General features: G+C 41.9%; 1 protein-coding gene across 8 annotated transcripts in view; it reads left to right on the top strand.

The window, feature by feature from the left end:
• Positions 1 to 23823, top strand: part of SCN8A (sodium voltage-gated channel alpha subunit 8) — a 113121-nt gene that overhangs the window by 18270 nt on the left and 71028 nt on the right. For 5 of the 8 annotated variants that reach the window (XM_065888070.1, XM_065888067.1, XM_065888065.1 and 2 more), the window contains exons 2-7: positions 6768 to 6886; positions 8814 to 8903; positions 9553 to 9681; positions 11543 to 11634; positions 22235 to 22456; positions 23410 to 23473. In XM_065888070.1, the coding sequence (XP_065744142.1) occupies positions 6768 to 6886; positions 8814 to 8903; positions 9553 to 9681; positions 11543 to 11634; positions 22235 to 22456; positions 23410 to 23473 (716 nt within the window). Of the gene's footprint in view, positions 1 to 6767; positions 6887 to 8813; positions 8904 to 9552; positions 9682 to 11293; positions 11386 to 11542; positions 11635 to 22234; positions 22457 to 23409; positions 23474 to 23823 lie in introns of all 8 variants that reach the window. The other 3 variants (XM_065888071.1, XM_065888069.1, XM_065888066.1) reach the window with 1 other exon arrangement.

Raw genomic sequence — 23823 nt, 5'->3', positions numbered from 1 at the left:
GAGTGCTTGGGCTGAGCATTATGTTGGAGCTGTGGGAGGTAGTGGGAGGAGTGAGGTTGGTTCCCGCTCTCCAAGAGCTTGAAACTTAGTTCTAGGAGGAGGTGGAGAGGGTGGAAGGGAGGGTACAAAAAGAGCTGGGAGGATAATGAAAGACACGAACTCTGAGTGTAGAAAAGGGGGAGCTCGGAGTAACTGGAAATATACCACAAAAAAGTGGGACCTCAGTACCAGATTCAAAATATCGCTGACCTCTGTGGGAAGGAGAGTGTGTATTTGGAAAGGAGTGCAGAAAGGAGCAATATTGGTAAGGCATTATTTCCTAGGCTAACTGATGGGTGCATAAATGTGTGTGGTATCATTGTTTAGAACTTTTTATATGTCTTCTACCTCTTACATGGTTCAGTTTTGTGTGTGTTTTTGTGGTGTTTTGTTTTCATTGAGATACAGTTCACAAGCTAGAAAATCCACCATTTTAAAGTGTACAATTCATTGGCTTTTTTTTCACAAGGTTTACGGGCATTACCACTATCTAGATTCACAACACTTTCATCACCCTAGAGAGACCCATTTGCAGCGAGTTCCTAATCCCCTCTCCATCCAGCCCTAGGCAGCCACTAACCAACTTTCCATCAAGATTTGCCTGTTCTGGACATGTCATGTAAACGAAATCATACAACATGTGGCCTTTTGTGTCTGAACTCTTTTCAAGATTTTGCAAGACCATGTTGTAGCACGTATAAACACTTAACTTCTATTTCTTTTTTTCTTGGCCCAGATGTCCTTATTTTTCAAAAAGCTCCTTAAATCTTTCTGAAGTTCAGAATGGGTTGGGAACCACTTTTAGCTATTACTATCCTTAATTCTATTATTTGGCTTGGAATAAAACTGATTTTTAAAAATGTATCAATAACACCTTGTATCTGAGGTGTACAGTTGACCCTTGAACGATGCAGGGGTTAAGGCCATGGACCCTCAGCATAGTTGAAAATCCACATGTAATTTCTAGCCAGCCCTCCAAACATGCAGTGTCCCCCACACCTGCGGTCCCTTAGTGTCTGCGGTTCCTCTGTACCTGTGCTTCCGCAGCCACAGATTCAACCGACTGTGGATCGTGTAGTACTGTAGGATTTACTATTGAAAACAATCCACGTACAGGTGGGCCTGAGCAGTTCAAACCCATGTTGTTCAAGGGTCAATATATTTTTATTGTGGTAAACTATACATAACACAAAATTTACCATTTTAACCATTTTTAAGTGCACAATTCAGTGGTATTAAATACATCCACCATGTTGTACAACCATCGCCACTATCCATTTCCACAAATTTTTAAATCATCTCAAACAGAAACTTTGCCCATTAAACAATAACTCTCCATTCCTCCTGCCTGAGGCGCCTCATAAACTCTATTCTACTTTCTGTCTCTATGAATTTGCTAATTCTAGATACCTCAGATAAATGGAATCATATAACATTTGTCCTTTCGTGTCTGGCTTATTTCACTTAGCATAGTGTCTTCCAGGTTCATCTATGTTGTAGCATATGTCAGAATTTCAATCCTTTTAAGACTGGAGAGTATCCTGTTACATGGATATATGCCACATTTTGTTTACCTGTTTGTTAGTTGATGGGTTGTTTCCACTTTTGCAGTATTTTGAATAGAGCTTTTATGAACATCCACGTATACATTTCTGTGTGAACCTGTTTTTAGTTCTCCTGGATATATAGCTAGGAGTGGAATTGCTGGGTCATGTGGTAACTCATTGTTTAACTTTTGAGGAACTGCCAGCTGTTTTCCAAAGTGGATTAACAATTTTACATTCCTGCCAGTAATATACGAGAGTTCCAATTTCTTTATATTCTTGCCAGCATTTGTTATTTTCCATGTTCTTTTTTAAAATTATTACCATCCTAGTGGATGTAAAGAGGTATCTCATTGTGGTTTTATTTGCATTTCCCTAATGACTAATAATGTTGAATATCTTTTCATGTGCTTATTGGCTGCTTGTATATCTGCTTTGTAGAAATGTCTATTCAAATCCTTACCTATTTTTAAGTTGGATTATTTGTCTTTTTACTGTCGAGTCGTAGGTGTTTTTTTTATCTATTCTGGCTGCTAAACCCTTATTAGATACATGATTTGCAAATATTTTCACCCATCCTTTGGGTTGTCTTTTCACTTTCTTAATAGTGTCATTTGCTGCACAAAAGTTTTGAATTTTGATGAAGTCCAGTTTATCTATTTTTTTCCTTCGTTGCTTGTGCTTTAGGTGTCACGCCTATGACACCATTGCCTAATCCAAAGGTATAAAGATTTACACCTATGTTTTCTTCAATGAGTTTTATAGTTTTAGCCTTTACATTTAGGTCTTTGATCCATTTTGAGTTAATTTTCATATCGGGTGTGAGATAGAGGTTCAGATTCATTCTTTTGCATGTGGTTATCAAGTTGTCCCAGCACCATTTATTGAAGACTGCTCTTTCCCCTTTAAATTGTCTTGTCGAAAACCCTTGTCGAAAATCAATTGACTATAGATGTATGGGTTTATTTCTGGACTCTCAATTCTATCCTATTGATGTGTTTGGCTATCCTCATGTTAGTACCACAGTTTTGATTATTATAGCTTTGTGGTAAGCTTTGAAATGGAGAAGTGCGAGTCTTCAACTTTGTCCTTATTTTTTCAAGATTGTTCTGACTATTTTGGTTCCCTTAAATTTCTATACAGATTTTAGGATCAGCTTGTTAGTTTGTGCCCAAAAAGGCAGTTGAAATTTTGATAGAGATTGCATTGAACCATAACAATATTAAGTCTTGCAATCCATGAGTGCAAGATGTCCTTCCATTTATTTATGTTTTTTTCAATTTCTTTTAATGATGTTTTATAGTTTTCAGTGTATAAGTCTTATACTTCTTTTGTTAAATTTATTCCTAGGTGTTTTATTCTTTTGGATGCTCTTGTAAATGGAGTTGTTTTCTTTCTTTTTTTTTCTTTTTATAGTTTTTAAAACATTTATTTATTTAATTTATTTTTGACTGCATTGGGTCTTTGTTGCTGTGCACGTGGGCTTTCTCTAGTTGCGGCGAGTGGGGGCTACTCTTCGTTGCGGTGCGCGGGCTTCTCATTGCGGTAGCTTGTCCTGTTGCGGAGCACGGACTCTAGGCACACAGGCTTCAGTAGTTGTGGCGTGCGGGATCAGTAGTGGTTCGCAGGCTCAGTAGTTATGGTTCGCGGACTCTAGAGTCCAGGCTCAGTAGTTGTGGCACACGGGCTTAGTTGCTTCTCGGCATGTGGGATCTTCCTGGACCAGGGCTCGAACCCGTGTCCCCTGCATTGGCAGGTGGATTCTTAACCACTGAGCCACCAGGGGAGCCCCACAGCGTTGTGTTCTTTTTTTTCTTTTCTTCTTTTTTTTTTTTGTGGTAAACGGGCCTCTCACTGTTGTGGCCTCTCCCGTTGCAGAGCACAGGCTCCGGACGCGCAGGCTCAGCGGCCATGGCTCACGGGCCCAGCCGCTCTATAGCATTGTTTTCTTAATTTCATTTTCAGATTGTTTATTGCTAGTATATGGAAATACAACTGATTTTCATATGTTGGTCTTGGAACCTTGCTGAACTTGTTTATGAGCTCTAATAGTTTTGTGTGTATGTAATCCTTAGGGTTTTCCGTATACGAGATCATTTCATCTGCAAATAGAAATAGTTTTTCTTGCTTAATTGGCTTGTCTAGAACGTCCAGTACAGTGTTGAGTGGAAGTGGTGAGAGTGGAATCCTTGTTCCTCATTTTAGGGAGAAAGCTTTTAGTCTTTTAACATTAAAAACGGTGTTAGCTGTGGATTTTTCATAGATGCCCTTTATCAGGTTAAGGAAGTTCCCTTCTATTTCTAGTTTGTTATTTCTAGAATGTTTTTATTATGAAAGAGTATTGGATTTTGTCAAATGTTTTTTCTGCATCTATTGAGATGATCATGCAGTAATTATGCTTTATTTTATTAATATGTTGTATTACATTGATTGCTTTTCATATGTTAAATCATCTTTGCATTTCTGGGATAAATCTCACTTGTCTTGGTGTATAATCCTTATTTTATATGCTACCAGATACTGTTGGCTGGTACTTTGTTGAGGCTTTTTGTATCTATATTCATAAGGAATATCAGTCTATAGTTTTCTTTTCTTGTAATGTCTTTGTATGGTTTTGTATCAAGGCAGTACTGACCTTACAGAATGAGTTGGGAAGTGTGCCCTTTTCTTCTATTCTTTGGAAGAATTTGTGAAGGATTGGTGTTAATTCTTTAAACATTTGGTAGCATTCATCAGAGAAGCCATCTGGTCCTGGGCTTTTCTTTGTGAGGGTTCATTTTTTTAATGCAAGGTGCAGAAGAGTATTTATGGTAGAATCCCATTTGAGAGAGAGAGAAGGAGAGTCTTTTTAAGGCTATATTTATGTTATATTAATACAGAAAAGTTTTGAAAAGATATACAAGCAGCAGAGGTTATTGTTGGGTCATGAGATGGAACTTGTCTTCTCTTCCTTTTTTTTTTTTTTTTTTTTTTTTTGTGGTACACGGGCCTCTCACTGTTGTGGTGTCTCCCGTTGTGGAGCACAGGCTCCGGAAGCGCAGGCTCAGCGGCCATGGCTCACGGGCCCAGCCGCTCCGCGGCATGTGGGATCCTCCCGGACTGGGGCACAAACCCGCGTCCCCTGCATCGGCAGGCGGACTCTCAACCACTGCGCCACCAGGGAAGCCCGTCCTCTCTTCCTTTTTTTATGATTATGAACGTGTATTGCTTTAAATTAAAAAACAGAACAAAACCAAAAACCTACTTAAAATGGCTAGCATTTGACCATTTGCTTTTTTCACCTGCATGGTGAGATGCTAGGGCTGTGTACTTGCCACTGACCTTGTGTCCTTAGGAGCTCAGTCTAGTAGGCCCCTACATCTCTCTCCAGCTTCACAGTCTGCTGCTCCCCCTCTCTATTTTATCCTCCATCAACACTGAATTACTTATCAATTTCCTGAAAACACCCACAGTTCTGTGTTACTGTACCTTTGTAATCCTATGTTGGTCCCTTTCCTTGCCAACCCTTCCTCCTTTATCTGCCCAATTAATCTCTCTTAATCTCCGCTTATCCTTCAAAACCCCTTCCAAATGTTTAGTTACCTGCCTTTGTGAACACCTCCCAACCCACTCTCTTCCCTTGCATTTCCCACCCAAGGGGGGAAAAATCTCCCTCTCCTGCTGCCTCATACATTACGCATATTTTTGTTACTGAACTTTGTATTTACCCTGCATCATAATTACTAGTTCACATATATGTCTTCCCTAAAAGTACAATTTTATTCAATCCTGTATCCAAGGAGCTTAGCACAATGCTTGGCACAAAACATGCTCAAAAAGATTTTAATTGAATTGAGGTCATGTGACAGGAAAAGGCATTCTGGGTAGGCTGAGCAATGAGAGCCGAGACTAAAGTTTAAATGACTATAACCTGTACTGGTTTGGCAAGACAGGAGGGTTCACGCCAGGAATGATTTTGGCAAGGCTGATAATGGAGGCTCTTAAAAGCCAGACAGAGTAGACTTGGTAGGTAAATACTGGCTGAATGAAGAACCCTCCTCACCTCCTTTGAGTTTTTGCTCAAATCTCTCTTCTCGGTAGGCTTACCCTGACCACCTGAGAGGGATAGACTCGGAGTTTGGGGTTGATAGATGCAAACTATTACATTTAGAATGGATAAACAGTAGGGTCCTATTGTGTAGCACAGGGAACTATATCCAATCTCGTGGGATAAACCATAATGGAAAAGACTATTTTTAAAAAAAAGAATGTGTATATGTGTATAACTGAGTCACTTTGCTGTACAGCAGAGATGGGCACAACATGGTAAATCAACTATACTTCAAAAAAAAAATCCACACCAAACCTGTCATCTCTCCAATTCACCCCATCCCCTGACCCCTGTACTCTAGAGCCTCCTTTCCCTGATCATCTTCCTTTTTCCATAGCACTTATCACATTTGGTGTAATTTACTTACTCATTATGTTCTTTATTTATTATCTGCCTCCCCCCTTAGAGTATAAGCTCCTCACACTAGGGTGGCCTTGTTTACTGATACTTCCCAAGCACCTAGAACGTTGCCTGGCATATAGTAGGCACTGAGTAAATATTTGTTGAGTGAATGAATCCTAAATTAATAAACTTAGGGCTTCCCTGGTGGCGCAGCGGTTGAGAGTCCGCCTGCCGATTCAGGGGACACGGGTTCGTGCCCCAGTCCGGGAAGATCCCACGTGCCATGGAGCGGCTGGGCCCGTGAGCCATGGCCACTGAGCCTGCGCGTCCAGAGTCTGTGCTCTGCAACGGGAGAGACCACAGCAGTGAGAGGCGCGCGTACCGCAAAAAAAATAAATAAATAAAAAGGGAAAAAAAAATAATAAATAAACTTAAGTATCTTGTCCAGAGCTGGCATAAAGTAGTTTACGTATAATTCAAATGTCTTGCTTCTGAAAGGAAACTTTATTCTGTAAAACTGCTGAGATAGTGTCATCTATTTGTAATGTAATCTGGGGCAGGGAGGGGGGAGGGAGGTGAGGGAAAGAGGTTTCTCTTGCCTTAATATTGCCTGAAGGTTTCTTGCCCTAGACACCAAACTGGGAAGTAAAATTTACAAGTACATTTGAGTTTATTTCTTGCCTAGAAAAATGTTGTTTCATGTGATGATTAATTCCCATGCTTTAATAATTTCTCTCTCTCTTTTTCCACAGACCTTTGTAGTATTAAACAGAGGGAAAACTCTCTTCAGATTTAGTGCCACGCCTGCCTTGTACATTTTAAGTCCTTTTAACCTGATAAGAAGAATAGCTATTAAAATTTTGATACATTCATATCCTTTTCTGCAAATGTGGAGTGAGTGCAGCAGTTGCATGGTCGCTGGTGTGTGTTTCTGAATGTGGACAACTTAATTGTATATTAAGTATTTTACCAGTAGTGTAGGTGACTATCCCACCAGTTAGAAGTTTTAAGAGTGACTTCTGCTGAATCCTGAGTTGAGCTTCAGCAAATTCTTTTTTCTTAGGATGATGTCGTGGGAGTCTGGAATTTTGTGGATATCATTGAGAGCAACAAATTAAGATGGTAACCTTTTACTGAAGTCTTACTTTTTAAAGCACTCAGACTTCAGGAGTTAGATTGTTCAGCTTCTTATATTATTAAAGTCCATATTAGAACTTTTGAAAAGCTACTTCTTGAGTTACAAATAATTGAATGAGTATTTTAGAGATCTGCCTTGAATATTTTTGATTTCTTGAGCAGTGAGCTTCGAAAGTATCTAAGATAGTTTCTCAGATTAAATGGCCTCCTTGGTACAGAGGTTTAGATCTAGATTGCAAGATTGCCATGAATCTGTTTTGGTATTTTTGCTCCCCTTAAACAGAAAATGCCAATTTATTCATGTGGCTTGACTTTTATGTCTTATTAATATAGGAGACTATATGACAGATGAAAAATTATGTGACGGGGTTAGCAACTTTGCATAGCGACTTTAAACTTTCATGGTTGGCCTTCAGTTTGACAGTACTTAGTCCCACGCTTCAGAGTCTTTGTACCCTCCAAGTAGGATGAGGAAACCAGCGGTTGCTACTTTGTAAATAGGTTTGCTAAGCTTTTGCATATTTTATTAACAGTAAGAACTTCGCAACCTGGTCTGGAATCTTTGGTTTACAAGCAACATAGATCTGAAATCTAAAGGTTTATAAGTAAACAAATAACTCACAATGGACTTCTTCCCTTTTTGCTGGATCAGAAGATGGTGTTTTTTCTCTTCTAGCCAGAACATGTTGTTATTCCCTGAAGAAAAATACAGCTGTAGTGAAGAGAAGAATCCAGCTGTAAGAAGTAGTTTTTCTTCTTAAAACTCCACTAATGAATGAATGAAGACAGTGAATGCCATTAGCAAGAGAGAGTGAGTTAGCAACAAATGAGATATGGCTTCTGTGCTTATTAAAGTGACAGTTGGAGTTCGAGTAACTCATATCGACCTGAAGCCGTTTAATTTTTCTCAGTAGACAAGAGCAGGAAGGGCTGAGAGAGATCCTGGATGGAATTAAAATGGCAACAGAATGATTTGCTACCCATAAACATTCCCAGGCACCTTCAGAATGACCAGATGAATTTGCCTCGTTACCTAACTCTTAGGAGTCCGGTGGTGCAGATGTCCTTAAAGTCCCTACCCAATGTACCGTAACCGGTTTCCCAGACTGGACACATTCAGCACACATTGACTGTTGCCTTGCCCCACAAGAACAATCAGACCTTTGGAAGACTATTAAAAAGAAGAAAAATCATTAATGACCTGCACATTTCCAAATAACGGGTAATGCAAGATAATTAACAATAAATGACTGCTGAATAGTGTAGACTAGGTTTAATTTATTTTCTCACCTGATGACTCTGGCATCTGGTAGACTACAAGATTGCTGGTTATTGGGCAGAGAGGTATTTAGAGGCATGAGTGGTAAGAGGGAGAAATGTTTATCCAAAAGGCGTAGGACAGTGACGGTGCTTTGGAAAGAGAGTGGCCATGCTGCTGTGTCCACTCCATTCTCTGGCCAGGTGTGCGTACACATGGTGGCACTCTGTGTTCATGGCGATGACCACAGTTTTCATTATCACCTCGCCTTTTCCTCCCCTCTGTGCTTTGTCTCCTTTCAGGTTACTGATTTAATTCCTGTGACACCCAGTGCGATATGTGTTTGCTTCCTGAGGATAAAAACTGGCCAGATTTTGTATATTCTCCCTTGACTTTTTTCTACAGTGTTTAGCATGATCATTATGTGCACTATTTTGACCAACTGTGTATTCATGACTTTTAGTAACCCTCCTGAATGGTCGAAGAATGTGGAGTAAGTAGCTCATTTATTTATTTTTCTGCCAGCTTGTTTTAAGTATTTTTAGTCACTGAATCTTGCACTGCACAGCTTATCCACCAAGGAAGAAAGTTATTGCCCACTTTTCACGTCACAAAGATGTGTGAGGATACATGTGGAATTTAAGAGATATCCTTAGAGGTCAACTCTAGAAAGAGAAAGTATGCCCTGGAAGTTACTGCTCATCACCTCTGCCCTTTCCTGTGTCAGCCAATGCTTTGACTTGCTGCCCCATCACCATCTTGTACCCTCAGATCCTGATGATACTGCCTTCTCCTCCAACGTTAGCTTTCCCTTTCTTTTTGACTTGTCTCAAGTTAAAATTAGCTGTGGGGCCTCCTCGCCTGGTTCAAAACGATCGTGTGCTAGGTGGCAATACAGAGTTTTTTCTTTGCAGTACCCGTCAGGGCCCAGTGCAACATTCCAGAGTTCTTGGTTTGTACGTTTCAGTTTTCATTTGAAGCCTCCCTTTCTCTTCCTCACTTCCTTTCTGCTGTATTGGCTGTGTTCTTTCTGTTTTGTCTCTGTTAGTCGAAGCCACCCGTCGGCAAGTGTTATCTTAAAAGATTCATTTAAAGTTTCTGTCTGTTCAGAAATTACCTCAAGATATCCATTTCTTTGACAGGTACACGTTCACAGGGATTTATACATTTGAATCACTAGTGAAAATCATTGCAAGAGGTTTCTGCATAGATGGCTTTACCTTTTTACGGGATCCGTGGAACTGGTTAGATTTCAGTGTCATCATGATGGCGTAAGTTCTCTGCTTACTTTATTGGTGTTCTGGGTGTGGTGGTACTCTTGGGTGTGTTTGTATGACCGTTTGTAAGTGTGAGTTTGTGGGCTTAGTTGTATGAGGAATTAATGGATAACCATGTAAGGTGGTATGGACTTACGCCTACGATTCTTGCTTATGAGGGCCTCTTGCGGTTCAGGAAATGACAGCATGTATAGATGGGAGATGGTGAGCAGAGGCTTGACAGCTGGGAGAGAAAGTAGGAAGTGATTTCCCATTGACACTCCCTCATATTTTATTTTCCCCTACAGCATTGACCAGGGGTCGCACAATTATCACTAGGCGGCCTCGGTGAAGACCTCAGATTTTTTAGGTGTAAACCTTAGGCTGGAACTCAGTGTCCTGGGTATGTTATATCACATGTAATTTCATGAGGCTATCCAGATGTTGTGGAATTCTGAGCATATTTTAGAGTCAAAACATGAGCCAAGTGTATCCAATCTGGTCACTTGGTAAAGAATTACCGACCAGAGCTTCAAACTATTATTACTAGGGAGCAGTGTAACACCACATTGGTATGCTAGGTAATCTGTGTTGTTTTAACAATGAAAATGTATCTCTTTGGGAAGTTTAACTGGTGATAGAAGAGTTATAGCATATTTTTATTTTCAGGTTGGGAAAGTACTTTGTGGTTTGGTAGGGGCTAAGTGTGTTGTATAGATTGTGTGTGTGTTTATGTGTTGCACACAGACGTGTAAGAAATTGAGTGCATTTGTGTATGTATGGGTCTGAACATCAGATAGAAAAATGTATTGCAACTGTAAAGTGTGAATGAATGATATGCATTGAATATTTGAAACTGGAACTTTGACTTTCTGTTATATTAAGACAATTTCTAGCTTTCCAGCATTATGAATACACATGGGTGTTCATTTAAAATTTAAGTGTCCTTGCTAGGCACAGAGCTGGTGAGCACTTAACACGATATTGGCACTTAACACAGTGCCACAGTGCCACATTGGCACTTAAATGAGCACTTTACACAATATTGGCTCTGATCCCATGATCTAGATTTTTCCTGAGCCCTGTTTTTGTATGTCACGGGCTAAAACTTCATCTGTAGGCATGACTGCAAAGATGTGCATACAACTCTTAGATAAGTCATTTATGCAGAGATTTTAGGCATTTTTGCCATTGTCAACTAGGGAGTTACTTTAATGTAGATTTGTTTTTATGAGACTCCTGTTGCAGAAATTTGTCTCCTTTTCCTAAGAAATTGTTCATAAAACTTGGAGACATAAGCCTTTGAATACCTCCTGGCCTTCCTTTTTACTAAAAAAAAGTGAATGGACTAAGTAGTCATTCTGATTGGGATCTGCACATCACAATGCCGAGGAAGAAAGGAAGCCCTAGGAACCTTCTGGTGGTATCACTTCTTTCAAATACACTTTTGAATTCTCCTTGCCCAATTGAAAAGAAAATGTGTTCCCTAAATGTTTATATTTTGAAACTTTTCTTTTTCAAGGAAATAAATGAAATCATAGCTTGTATATAAGACCCTTTCTTACCCCCGTTCTCAAACCCTCGCCCAGTGGTACCATTACAAGTTAACTTTGGTTTGATTCTGCAGGTATATAACAGAGTTTGTAAACCTAGGCAATGTTTCAGCTCTACGCACTTTCAGGGTACTGAGGGCTTTGAAAACTATTTCGGTAATCCCAGGTAAGATGGCCCGGGGTTGGTGTTAGGTGTTGGGTTAGGGCCCTGACGTGACGTATTGTACTTTTTGTTTTGTTGTGGTTTTGTTTTTTTTCCTTTGGTGTTTGTGTTTGTGTCCGTGTTTGTCATTTGTGTCTGTGCGTGACCTCCCTTACTACAGATATGTGACAGAGTTTGTGGACCTGGGCAATGTCTCAGCGCTGAGAACATTCAGGGTTCTGCGAGCTTTGAAAACTATCTCTGTAATTCCAGGTGAGAAAATTTAAACACAAGACTGACTTTGCCTCATCTCCTCTCTCTCCTCCATTCATTTTGCCCACCACGTTCTGAAGCGGCATCAGCACAGCTGATATGGCCTTGCATTCCGCATGTTTGTCCTGGGAGACGTTCCCTGGAATGGCTCTTTGGTCCTTAGTGGTATCTCTGACAGTGCTTGCTAGGCATGCGGCCCCCATTCCATCCATGCTTTGAAAAAGCACGTGCTTAAGAATCACTTGGATCTTACAATATCTGAAAGAATTGTCACGGAGCTAGCTGTCTCTTTGAATATCGATCACTTGCTTCCTAGCCTCATGGAATTACAGTAATTTTAACATTCACCATCATTCCATTGCTTACGATTTCTAGGCTTCCTATCGCATGGTTTGCTGATGGGATGTTATTCGAAGAATTGTACTTTTATTGTTACTGTGTTAATGGAATTATTTAATCACAGAAGAGACCTTACCCAGTTAACTAGTCCGGTGTTCCAGACAAATTTAAGAGCCTGAACTTTAATAATCACTGTCTATCACATTCTGTTGCTGTCTGTTTCACTAGAATAAGAACCAGTAGACATCTACTACATATATATTGAGAGACCATTCTCAAACATAAATCCCAGTGAAAGCTTATGCAGGTGCTGTTAAAAAAAAAAAGTCAAAGGTAAGATAAGATACGTCTAAACATGTGGGCAAACAAAAAAGTACAGAAACTTCATAAGACAAAAAAAAAAAGGAATCCGCGGGTGGTTGAGAGGTGATTGACAGTCTCTCTAAAATTTTTGCCTTTTTTTTTTCTTGGTTCTGGTTGAGCTAGCTCAGTGGTTCTTAACCTTTTGAAGGTTTTGGATCCTTTTGAGAACCAGATGAAAGGTCACAGGCACCCCCCCCACACACCAAAGCCCACCTGTGGCCCCCAGGTTGAGATTCATTAATTTAATTCAAATCCTTTCTACCAGGTAATAACTATTTTTCTAAAGACCAGTCTTGAAATCTGGAAGGAAAGATATTTTAGTTAGTCTGCTAACTAAGATATTGTTGGCAGAAATGTGGCAGAAGTCAAGACTACGTTGTTGCTGGTTTGACTTTGGTTATGTTCAGGAGTTTTCAGGGAAGACTCCCGAGAGGCCAGGCTTTCCACTGCAGTTTTGTAGAAACAGGGACATGAAGGACAGAGGCATCCTATTCCTGGCATCACGTGGCTCTTCTCCTTGTGGCTGAACCAAAAATAATTCCTCTTTTCCCCTTTTCAACACGTTATCTAGATATCAGATGCAGAGAGAGGGAAGCACAGAGGTAGAATCCCAGAGAGGGAAGACTTAGAATGTAGCTTACTGAGAACCTCAGGAAGGTAAACCTCAAGTTTCTCCATTTACAGATTTGGGCTATGAAGCGGGCCAGTAAATTATGGCCCTATTAAAAATGAATTCCAGGGCTTCCCTGGTGGCGCAGTGGTTGAGAGTCTGCCTGCCGATGCTGGGGACACGGGTTCGTGCCCCGGTCCGGGAAGGTCCCACAGGCCGCGGACCGGCTAGGCCCGTGAGCCATGGCCGCTGAGCCTGCGCGTCCGGAGCTTGTGCTCCGCAATGGGAGAGGCCACAACAGTGAGGGGCCCACGTACCACAAAAAATAAAATAAAATAAAAAAAATTCCGGGCTTCCCTGGTGGCGCAGTGGTTGAAAGTCCGCCTGCCGATGCAGGGGACGTGGGTGCGAGCCCCGGTCCGGGAAGATCCCACATGCCGCGGAGCGGCTAGGCCCATGAGCCACAAGTACTGAGCCTGTTCTCTAGACCTCGCAAGCCACAACTACTGAGCCCATGTGCCACAACTACTGAAGCCTGCACGCCTAGAGCCCGTGCTCCGCAATAAGAGAAGCCACCACAGTGAGAAGCCCGTGCACCGCAACAAAGAGGAGCCCCAGCTCGCCGCAACTAGAGAAAGCCCGTGTGCAGCAACAAAGACCCAATGCAGCCAAAAATAAATAAATTTATTAAAAGAAAAAGAAAAAGAATTCCTTGGGACTTCCCTGGTGGTCCAGTGGCTAAGACTCGGTGCTCCCAGTGCAGGGGGCCTGGGTTTGATCCCTGGTCAGGGAACTAGATCCCACATGCCACAACTAAGAATTTGCATGCCACAACTAAAAGATCCCGTGTGCTGCAACTAAGACCCAGTGCAGCCAAATAAATAAATATTTTTTAAAAATGAATTCCTTTATTTTTAGCAATGGTAGCTTACTGCTTATCAACCAGAGGCTGGGTGTCAGTTGGAGTATATTCTCCTTGGCAAAAAACTATAACCCTGACTTATCAAGGTTTATTTCCTAGCCATTTCAAATCCGTTTGACAGAAACTTCAGCTCATTCTCTAGGCAGCTTCATGAAGCTTGTTGATGGCAGCCTAACCCTTAGGCAGGCCTTGTCTTATTATTTTTTTTTAAGACATCTGTACCACCAAATCTTTACTTTCATTTTTCCTTTGGTCTCTTTCCTCCTCTGGCCTCTTTTAAATATGATCCCATGTTTTCTGCTCACTTCCCCCAGCGTACTCCGCAAGGCATCTGTCTCTTTATGCTCTTGTGATCTCAAAACTTCTCTTCCAGAATTAAATTGGAAAGCTGCGTTCTGCTCACTAACTAGGGCAGCAGGTGCTGTCTCTGCTCCAGCTCTTAGCCTCTGTCTCTGTCTCTGCTGTATGATTAACTTCTGACCACAGCATTTCTGCAAGATAACTCTTGACTGATGTCACGTAATTTATCCTTATTACTTTAGTTTTATAGATATATATTCATGTCTAGTTTTATATTCTGTATATACAAATATATATTTATAAGCACAGTGCCTGGCCCATAGTAGTCCTCCATAAATTGATTTTAGCAGTAGCAATTATAAAGAAGAAACCTAAACCCAAAGAAAGGGTTTGTATGAAGATTTAGACACCAGCTTCACAGTTTGAAATAGATTCCTGGATTCCTATTTCTAGAAGCACCCCGCAACTGAGATGGCTTTGGGAGGCTTTGGAAAATAACTTTAAGGGGTAATAAAGCCAATAATAGATCACTATCAGTGAATGGTATAATTGATACTTGAATTAAAGTGTGACTTTTAATCCCAAGTCCTTTTGCTCCCCATTCTACGTGTAGAGGGCTATTGCCTTGTTCCTACCTGCCTGTTACCCAGGTCTCCTTCCCAGGTGGTAACACCAGTGTATGAGGCAGTAGACCTGGGCCCTCTCTTGACTGGAAATCTAAGTCATTTTGACTCCACAGTTACAGAGTTGGGCCATAGTTCCCTCTGAGTAAAAGCCATTGCTTTGGGCACCAAGTTTTCTCATAGGCCACTTCAGTGGAATTGTTGCTTTCTTTTGCCTTTTCCTGCTCCCGGTTTCATGATCGGCTTTTTGTGTTTTTTTTTTAACATCTTTATTGGAGTATAATTGCTTTACAATGGTGTGTTAGTTTCTGCCTTATAACAAAGTGAATCAGTTATACATATACGTATGTTCCCATATCTCTTCCCTCTTGCGTCTCCCTCCCTCCCACCCTCCCTATCCCACCCCTCTAGGTGGTCACAAAGCACGGAGCTGATCTCCCTGTGCTATGCGGCCGAAGCTGCCAAAAACAGGAGTGAGAGCAGCCACAGAACTGATGTGGGACCTGCAAGTTCTCACAGAGCTCTTTATGAGAGTTTTCCCTTTCCTAGAGCACTCACCCTGCTCACCTGGCTGATGCCGTGCTCCCTCTTAGCATCTTTGGTATTGTTAGATACTCTGAATGTGTCAGGGCAGAGTCAGGACTCCTGAAGATTGGAGACTACAGTGCACCAGTTAGCTCCAGCCTTTTATACAAGAGATACTTGGATTTAGAGCCTTCTTGTGGCTTAGAAAAGACTAAACTCACATCCTGACCCTTTTTATTTGCCAACTCGAGACCTGGATACCTATCATTCATGGTTTCCCTTCTGCTTCGGAGAACTCAACTTGAAGAACAGTGCCATGCAAACTGTGCTAAAAGGGTCAGTTATAGGAAAAGACCCTTTTAATATTTTCTTTGGTCTGGAACTTGCTGAAACTTCAACTTGACATTGAAGTATTCTGTGGAGAATGTCATATACCTTAAAACTTTGTTTTCACTTTGTGTTTATCTGGGTACAGAAATGAACTTCTAAGTGACTTTGTCAGAATTTTCATCTCCTGCGTGCTTTGGCCATGAGCCACGGGACTAACATGCCCCCAAGATAGGGTGGACATCTCAAAGAAGGTGTCTCAGGGTTTTCTTAGAGTGTAGCACTTAATGGTATAAATAAAACTGGTTGGGAGGGCCTCGCTGCCAGTCCCTTTTCATTTCCATCATCATTTAAATGGCTCCCCAAAGCACTACTTCTGTTGGTCATTTTGCTCTCTTTCGAGCTGTAATTTCTTGATTATTTTTCTCTTGGATTTGTTATTTCTCTTTCATTTCTGTTACCGTCTCTCTCTCTTTACCTGTGGTATCAGATAAGAAGCAGGGGAAATGAGAGGCCCTTCTCCGTCCCACCCCAATATTCACAAAGAAGGTGTTTTCTTTAAATGTGCCCATTATGAATGTGGCAATTTCTGTTGCACTGTGAAGGGGGATAGAAAGTGTTTTAAGACTCTATTCAGAGTCATTGTTTCTTTTAAATTATTCTAGTGATTAATCCAGTTGCTTTTGTGTTTCTCCTTTTTCCACACTGTTTCTCAGGAAAGACAGCTGAAGTTTACCACAGTGGTCCTGATTGGAGCAACACTGAGAACTCCCAGCGCCCCCTCCCAGTCCCACCTTTGAGAGCTCGTTTAGTTGCGGTCAGGCTTTGATACGAATCTAGTCTTGAGTAAATAAATCAAGGGCCCCCCAAGTCTCTCCCACATTGCTCTTGATCTGAAGAACCTGCAAGTCACTGTGAGGACTGAATCTGCAGCAGGGAAGGTGACCTGGCATGACTGTGCCCCAGGACTCGTCTGGACCGAGCCAGACTGTGGGACCGGGGAGTTGTTCTTCCCCCTGTTGTGAGAGCTGCTTGTTACTGCTGTTGACGCCTGTTCTGATGTTCATTTTGTAGGAGGGGTAGCTCGTGTTGCTTCAGACCAGTTAGATTTCTCAACCTGAACCACGAACTAGGAAAGATAAATTGACTTTATTTATAATCTGGCATCAACATGGTGGAAGATCTTGATCCCAGCATGCATGGCTGATTTCTCTGGACTGAGCACATAAGCAGGCTTTGTTCATTTGTTTAAGGGATTGCTGGGCCTTGGGAAAGGTGACAGGAGGTTCAGAGGCGCCTTTGGACGTAGAGCGGAGTAAAATTCTGTGACAGCGGCTTCACCTGCTTCTCAAAATTTCTTAAGTGTCCGACTTCCTGTCTGGTAGCTGACCTTTCTGTACATTGGGTCCAGCTGTCTTTCCTTGTTCTGTAGTAAATCTATTAACGACTTCTGCTCAGACACGTCCCAGTGCTAGTGAACGTTCGCCTCTTCTTCTCGCTGTCCAATTTGCCGCCACGTGGCTTCTGTGTCACACTCTGTTGTGTAGGAGTCACATGAAGGAGCTTACTGCTCTGTTTCGGATTATTAGTTTTCTTGTGTATTCTGGTATGTGGTGTTATGAACCAGTCGAGGAAGTAAGACAGTTTATCCTCACAACCAGAACAGTGGCATTCTCCATTCTTGCATGCCTCGGGTCAGAAATTCTACCAGCAACTTCTTACTTTTTTTGTCCCGTGTTGCTTGTTGCTGGGGGAGCACTTTTGCTTGGCTGTGTTTACTAGTATGTGGCAGCCACTGCTGGCAAGACTATGAAGGTTGAGCTTAAGAAAAGCATTGATGGGACGTCCCTGGTGGCGCAGTGGTTGAGAGTCGGCCTGCCGATGCCGGGGACGTGGGTTCGTGCCCCGGTCCGGGAGGATCCCACATGCCGCGGAGTGGCTGGGCCCGTGAGCCACGGCCGCTGAGCCTGCGCGTCCGGAGCCTGTGCTCCGCAACGGGAGAGGCCACAACAGTGAGAGGCCTGCGTACCGCAAAAAAAAAAAAAAAAGAAAGAAAAGCATCGATGGCGTCATTTCCATAAATTGGCATCAGTGTCTGCAGATATGGTCATTTGCAGTTATCCACACTAATGGAAGGAAGAAGAGTCTTGGCTGAGGCCTGTGTGTAACCCAGTAACCATTTACATTTAATATTGCTAAGGAATTGTGTACCTAACTTCACTTACAGATATGAAGTTACGTCACCTTTCTTCTTCCTGTGCCTTCCTCTAATTTTCTCCTAACAATCTGGATGAGAATCTTAGAGAGTAAACTTTTTGGTTGGCCATAGTGTTATTTAGTGATCATTTTTGCTTAATTAAGTTTTGTTCCTTTGAGACCCTGTGAAGTATAAGCGGCTGAATACCATTTCCAACTTAAGTCTCTATTTTAACCTTCTTGAAAGTTGAAAGAACTCCATAGAGGAGTTGATCTAAGCCTCAGACTTCAAAGGAAAACACTTGAAAATTTTTTTTTAGCTTTCTGGACTCATGTGTACAGATTTCTTCAGCAGTGCCGTCTGGTTTATGGAGAAGAGATGCTGAACCAGCCGACTGTGAGTGTTCAGGCCAATCCCCAGAAAAGTGAGGAGTTCCATGTAGGGTTGGTGTATTATTTGAGCATCTCTGGTTGCAAGTAAAAAGATACAGGAGTACTTCAAGGAAACTACGGGCTGAAATGCTTTGGGGCTTCTGGAAGCCAGTGAAAGCAGAATGCAGAGCCAGAAAGCCCCAGACACCAGGGAGTGCCTTGTCTTCATCTTTCTCTTCTCCATGCTCCTATTTCCTTTTTCTGTCCCTTAGAATGCTGTCTTGACTTCACAGACATATCCTAACATCATGATAGAATATGGCTACCATTTAGCTTCCAGATTTATATATTATCATTCCCACCACATGAAAAGGCTACTGGACTGTCTCTTGTCCCATTCTATATTCCTGGAGGACAGGATCTAGATTTAGGTCAGGTGTGCACCCCGACATCTAACTACTAAGAGAAGGTCACTTCCTACAAACAAGGCTGCTGGGAGCCCACCCTTATGGAACAGAAGATAGTTTGAGCTCATAGCCTGGAATGTCCTGTTGTATGGGCTTGGAACTGTCCAAAGAGTTCCCAGCCCAGGAAAATCAGATTAGACTTATGCTAAAATTGTATGTTTTTAAAAACTAATTAATGTCACAAATAACGTTGGTTTGACTATTTTAAAGTTTTATCCTCTTGTTACTAATACAAATGACAGCTTACAGCTCATTTCTCAATTCATTAAAATAGAAGTAGAAAGGGCCTTGAACTATCATCCAGTATTCAGACAAGTGATTGTCTGAACCATTCAGGAGAGATGGCTATATAAGCTCTTCATAAAGAAGTCCAGGAAAATAAACTTTACAGCCATTCTTCAGTGACCTAGTCAACTACTCTTTTTTTTTTAATTTATTTTTTATTGACGTATAGTTGAATTACAATGTTGTGTTAATTACTGCTGTACAGAAAAGTGACTCAGTTATACATATACATACATTCTTTTTCATATTCTTTTCCATTATGGTTTATCAACTACTCTTTTTTAAAAATCACTCTTTGACTTTGAAAGCAGAGCTGTATAATTTTAGGAGCCTAGAATTGACTTATCGACCCAACATACACCTGCCTCAACCCAGCCAAATACAGTGAAGGACTTTTCTATTCCTTTAGCAACTTATTGAAATGAGTTCCAGAACACTGGAACAATTTTTACTTCTTTATAGCTGCCTTTTATTCTATACCACCAATACCTTCTTACCTAGCTGTGTGATTATGATACAATTTTCCAGGACTTCGGAATAAAAGATTGAAACTTCAGCTACTAAATCACGAACAAGTAAATATCTCTGCCCTATTTTTAAAGACTTTTAGAGGGACCTCCCTGGCGGTCCAGTGGTTAAGACTCTGCGCTTCCACTGCAGGGGGCACGGGTTTGATCCCTGGTCGGGGAGCTAAGATCCCACGTGCCAGAAGGCACAGTTAAAAAGATTTCAAAAAGAAAAAAAAACCATAACACTTTTAGAGACGATTCTTCAGCTTCTCCTCCACTGCCCACTGCCGGTGCTCCTGTGTTTATCCATGTTCTGTGTATGAGGAAATGAGACCGGGAGGTGACCTTAAGTTTGTTCTGAAACACAGTAGGTCGTAAATAGTGGCTGAGCCAGGATCAGAATTCCTGCTTTCTGATTCCTGCCTTGTGCTCTTTCTGAACAGCCCTGTGAGGAGACAAGGAATCAGGCCAGAAATGCCTTATCCCTGGAGCCCAGGCAAGCTCTTCCTAATCCCTTTGGTGGCCACAGTGTCCATGGAAGGCCCGCCCTGTGAGCAAACATAAGCCTTTGCACACTGCCACGTCTCTACAGTCTAACTCTTGGCTCTTTTTTCTTTAATTTCCCTGACATCCCTTTCAGGATATCTGTATGAAAGAAAGCTTCTTACTCATTTACTCTTTCAATAAAGAACTTAAAAACATATTAAGTGTCTGCTTTGTGCCAGGGCTTGTGCTAGGCACAGAATCCATTACCACCATTGGACTCAACTTTGAAAATTCTAGGTAGTCACTTGCAAAATACAGCAAAAGAAGAGTCACGTCCACACCACCCATTAGATCACCATCGTACGAGGTTAGCCATGCAGTGTCGTTATCCCATTATCCTGTCTCTTTGAGGAGGGCAACATATGTATGATAGGGATAGCTAACAGGTAGTAAGTACCAGGCACTGTACTTGGTATTTAACATTCATTATCTTATTTAAACCTCACAACAGCCCAGCGAGGTTGATATTTTAAATACCTTTTACAAACGAGTAAACTAAGGTTCAGACAAAAATGGTTAACATTTGATTCATTTATTGTGTGCCAGGTGCTGTGTTAAGTGTTTGTATGAATCATGCTTAATCCTCGCAACAGCCCTATGATATTCTACTATAATCATCCCCATTTTAAAGATGAAAACACTGAGATCCAAGGAGGTTAGGTTTATTGCTCAGGCCACGTAAGTAAGTTGTATAACTTGATTAAGATTAGTAATTATCTACCCAGACTCAGGATTAGAATTGGGATTAGGGTTAGGATCAGAGCCAGGGTTAGGATTTCTGTAGAATTTCAGTGTGATAGTCGTGTCTTCCGAAGTAGATTAGGGGGCTTCCCTGGTGGCGCAGTGGTTGGGAGTCCGCCTGCCGATGCAGGGGACGCGGGTTCGTGCCCCGGTCCGGGAAGATCCCACGTGCCGCGGAGCAGCTGGGCCCGTGAGCCATGGCCGCGGAGCCTGCGCGTCCGGAGCCTGTGCTCCGCAACCAGAGAGGCCACAGCAGTGAGAGGCCCGCGTACCGCAAAAACAAAACAAAAGAAGTAGATTAGGGATAAGATCCCTCTTGAGGCCTGTGTGTCAAGGCTCTGTGTCTGCCTGCTGTCCGTCCTGGTGTTTTGGCACCCCGGGAGTGCTCAGTGCTTTCTTGGCCATGTATTATGGTTTATGGTTAGCTGACGTGTGAGCATATGTCCAGGAGAGCCACATGTAGACTCAGTCTTGATCCAAACATCACGAGCCCACAACCATGCTTTCCTTTGCCTCCTATCACTGATCTCTCCCTGTGTAGTTAAGAAACCTGCCCGCAGATTCAAAGTTGAACCAGTGGCTTGCATTTAAACCGCCAATTCAAGTGGGTTATATGTTATTTTAAACTTTTTCAAGTTTTTAATCTAGGACAGAAAAAAGATAGAGTATATGTGATGCAGAGAAGGTATATTTTTTAGTGGAAATAGAAACCACAAATACTAGATTGTTACTGATTAACCTTTTCAATACATGGGCATTTCCAGAGCTCTTGGGAAAATATTATTGTACCTTCTCACCTATTATTGGCTTTCAAACTTGCCTGTAGTTCTCTTTCCAAACTGGAAGCCTCCTCAATTCCTGATTTTCTATTTGTTTATTCAGCTAATATTTACTGAGTACCTTGTGGGCTAAGCCATGCAGATACACCTGTGAACAAGGCAGACATAATTAACTATAACCATGATAAATACTACAGAGGAAGTAAAAGGTGCTATTAAAATAGTAATAGTAGGGGAGGGAGAAGAGTCGTAAAGTCAGGGAAGGCTTTCTGGGGGAACTGCTCTTTAAGCGAGAGTGGAGGATGAATAGGAAACAGGCAGGAGGGACAAGAGAAGGGAAGGAAGCATTCCAGGCAGAGGGAACAGCATGTGTGGCAACACTGAGGCAAGTAAGACCTTGACTCATCTGAGTCGCTGAGAAGCAGTCAGAGACAGGGAAGTGCTTCCAGGAAGAAGAGAGCCACATGCTGGAGAAGGGACTTCCTTTTTCAAAAAATATTGACTTAAAAATTGATGCCCCTGGAAGAGTTGATAATACCGCCGCCCCACTGTTATTCCCATGGTGTAAATGGTGAAGTGGCCGTGCTTCATGGGCGGCCCTGTGGGGCAGACTGAGAGCCGTGGCGGAGCGGGGAGGCTGGGGGAGGTGGGGAGGGCTGTGGGATGACTCTGACTCTGGGGGTTCTCTCCCCTCAGGCCTGAAGACCATCGTGGGCGCCCTGATTCAGTCCGTGAAGAAGCTGTCGGATGTGATGATCCTGACAGTGTTCTGCCTGAGTGTCTTTGCCTTGATCGGACTGCAGCTCTTCATGGGAAACCTGCGGAACAAGTGTGTGGTGTGGCCCATAAACTTCAACGAGAGCTACCTTGAAAATGGCACCAAGGGCTTTGACTGGGAAGAGTACATCAACAATAAAAGTAGGTGGCCCCGTCTCTGCAAGTGGGGAAGAAAAAGTCTTCCAGAAAGGAAGGCCGGGACTGCTGGAAGGAGCCTTGTGAACTTACTCCCTTCCCTTGAGGTCGGATTATGTTCAGAAGCTCTCAGATATCAGCCCCCTCTCCCTCTCTCTCTTCTCTCTCCCTTTAAAAGCAAAAATGAAACTTTAGATGTTTTTCACATGTACCCCTAAACTTTTGCTTTGAAAATCAGGCTTAGAAACTTGATAAAAATCCTCTTTTCCCTGAGATATGTAAACATTTAGTTTATAGAGTATATACCTAGTAAGGTTTCTGAATGCTACTTAGACCTTAGGAATCAATCTGGTCTTAGGGAGTCGAGTAATCTCTAAGTAATCATTTGATCCTGTTACAGTTATGGAGTTTTAACAAGTTCATTTCAGGAACCAAGGCGCTTGGGTCTTGCCCTTAGAATATTTGGTATAGTAGTACTTCTGTAAAACAATGGGGGAAAGTTAGCAGTCTCACTGTTAGTCACTCCTGAGGAATAAAGGCAGTTAGTATCTACAAGAAAGTGTTGCAAAGGGGATTTCAGGGACGCGAAAGGCAAACGTGCCTTCTGATTTAAAGTGGGGCATGGTAACTAGCAATCAGTTTATCTTTGGTAGAGAGAAGTTATAAGGATAGAAGAGTAGAGTGGTGTAAAAACCCTTTGATTCAAGTGCTAGAACGTGGCATACAGATCTGAAGGGCGAGTAGAAGTCAGGTGTCTGTGAAAAGGACATTGCACTAAAGGCTACACAGCAGCACTTTTCATTGTTAAATATATATAGGAAAATAGTTAATGGGAAAGAATTCTTATCAGGTTTCACTGCTGTCAGAAAAGATTTATGTGAGCTAAAATCAATAACTGTTTATTCTCTCATCCACTGAAATCTGACTTATTCATTTCCTGCCTCTTCAAACTTTTCTAGCAAATTTTTACACAGTGCCTGGCATGCTGGAACCTTTGCTCTGTGGGAACAGTTCTGATGCTGGGTAAGTAGCTCACCTAATTTTATTCTCCTCCCTTAAAATAATTGGTCAGACAAAAATGGACAGTCTGTTCTCTTTCTTTGTGCTCAGATCCTTAGTGGGCCCGACGTATTGGGTGACTCAGATTTTCTTTCTGTCTTATATTTGTCCGTCCAAAGTTGACATTTCACTAGTAGGTGAAGGTGTCCATAGTCTCAAGCCAAAATTAAAGATGTAAAAGGCTAAAGACAGAATCTATAACATCAGATATCTTGCCTGTCTCTTGAAGACTCTCCTCATTCTATCCTAACACAATTAATAAAATATCGAATAAGGACACCGTCTTCATGATAGGTTAGCACCCAAGGCTGACC

The sequence above is a fragment of the Phocoena phocoena genome, chromosome 11, assembly GCF_963924675.1.
Source record: "Phocoena phocoena chromosome 11, mPhoPho1.1, whole genome shotgun sequence".
In the NCBI taxonomy this organism is placed as follows: Eukaryota; Metazoa; Chordata; class Mammalia; order Artiodactyla; family Phocoenidae; genus Phocoena; species Phocoena phocoena.
The sequence above is the reverse complement of the archived record's forward strand: the minus strand, read 5'-3'. Positions and strand labels throughout refer to the sequence as shown.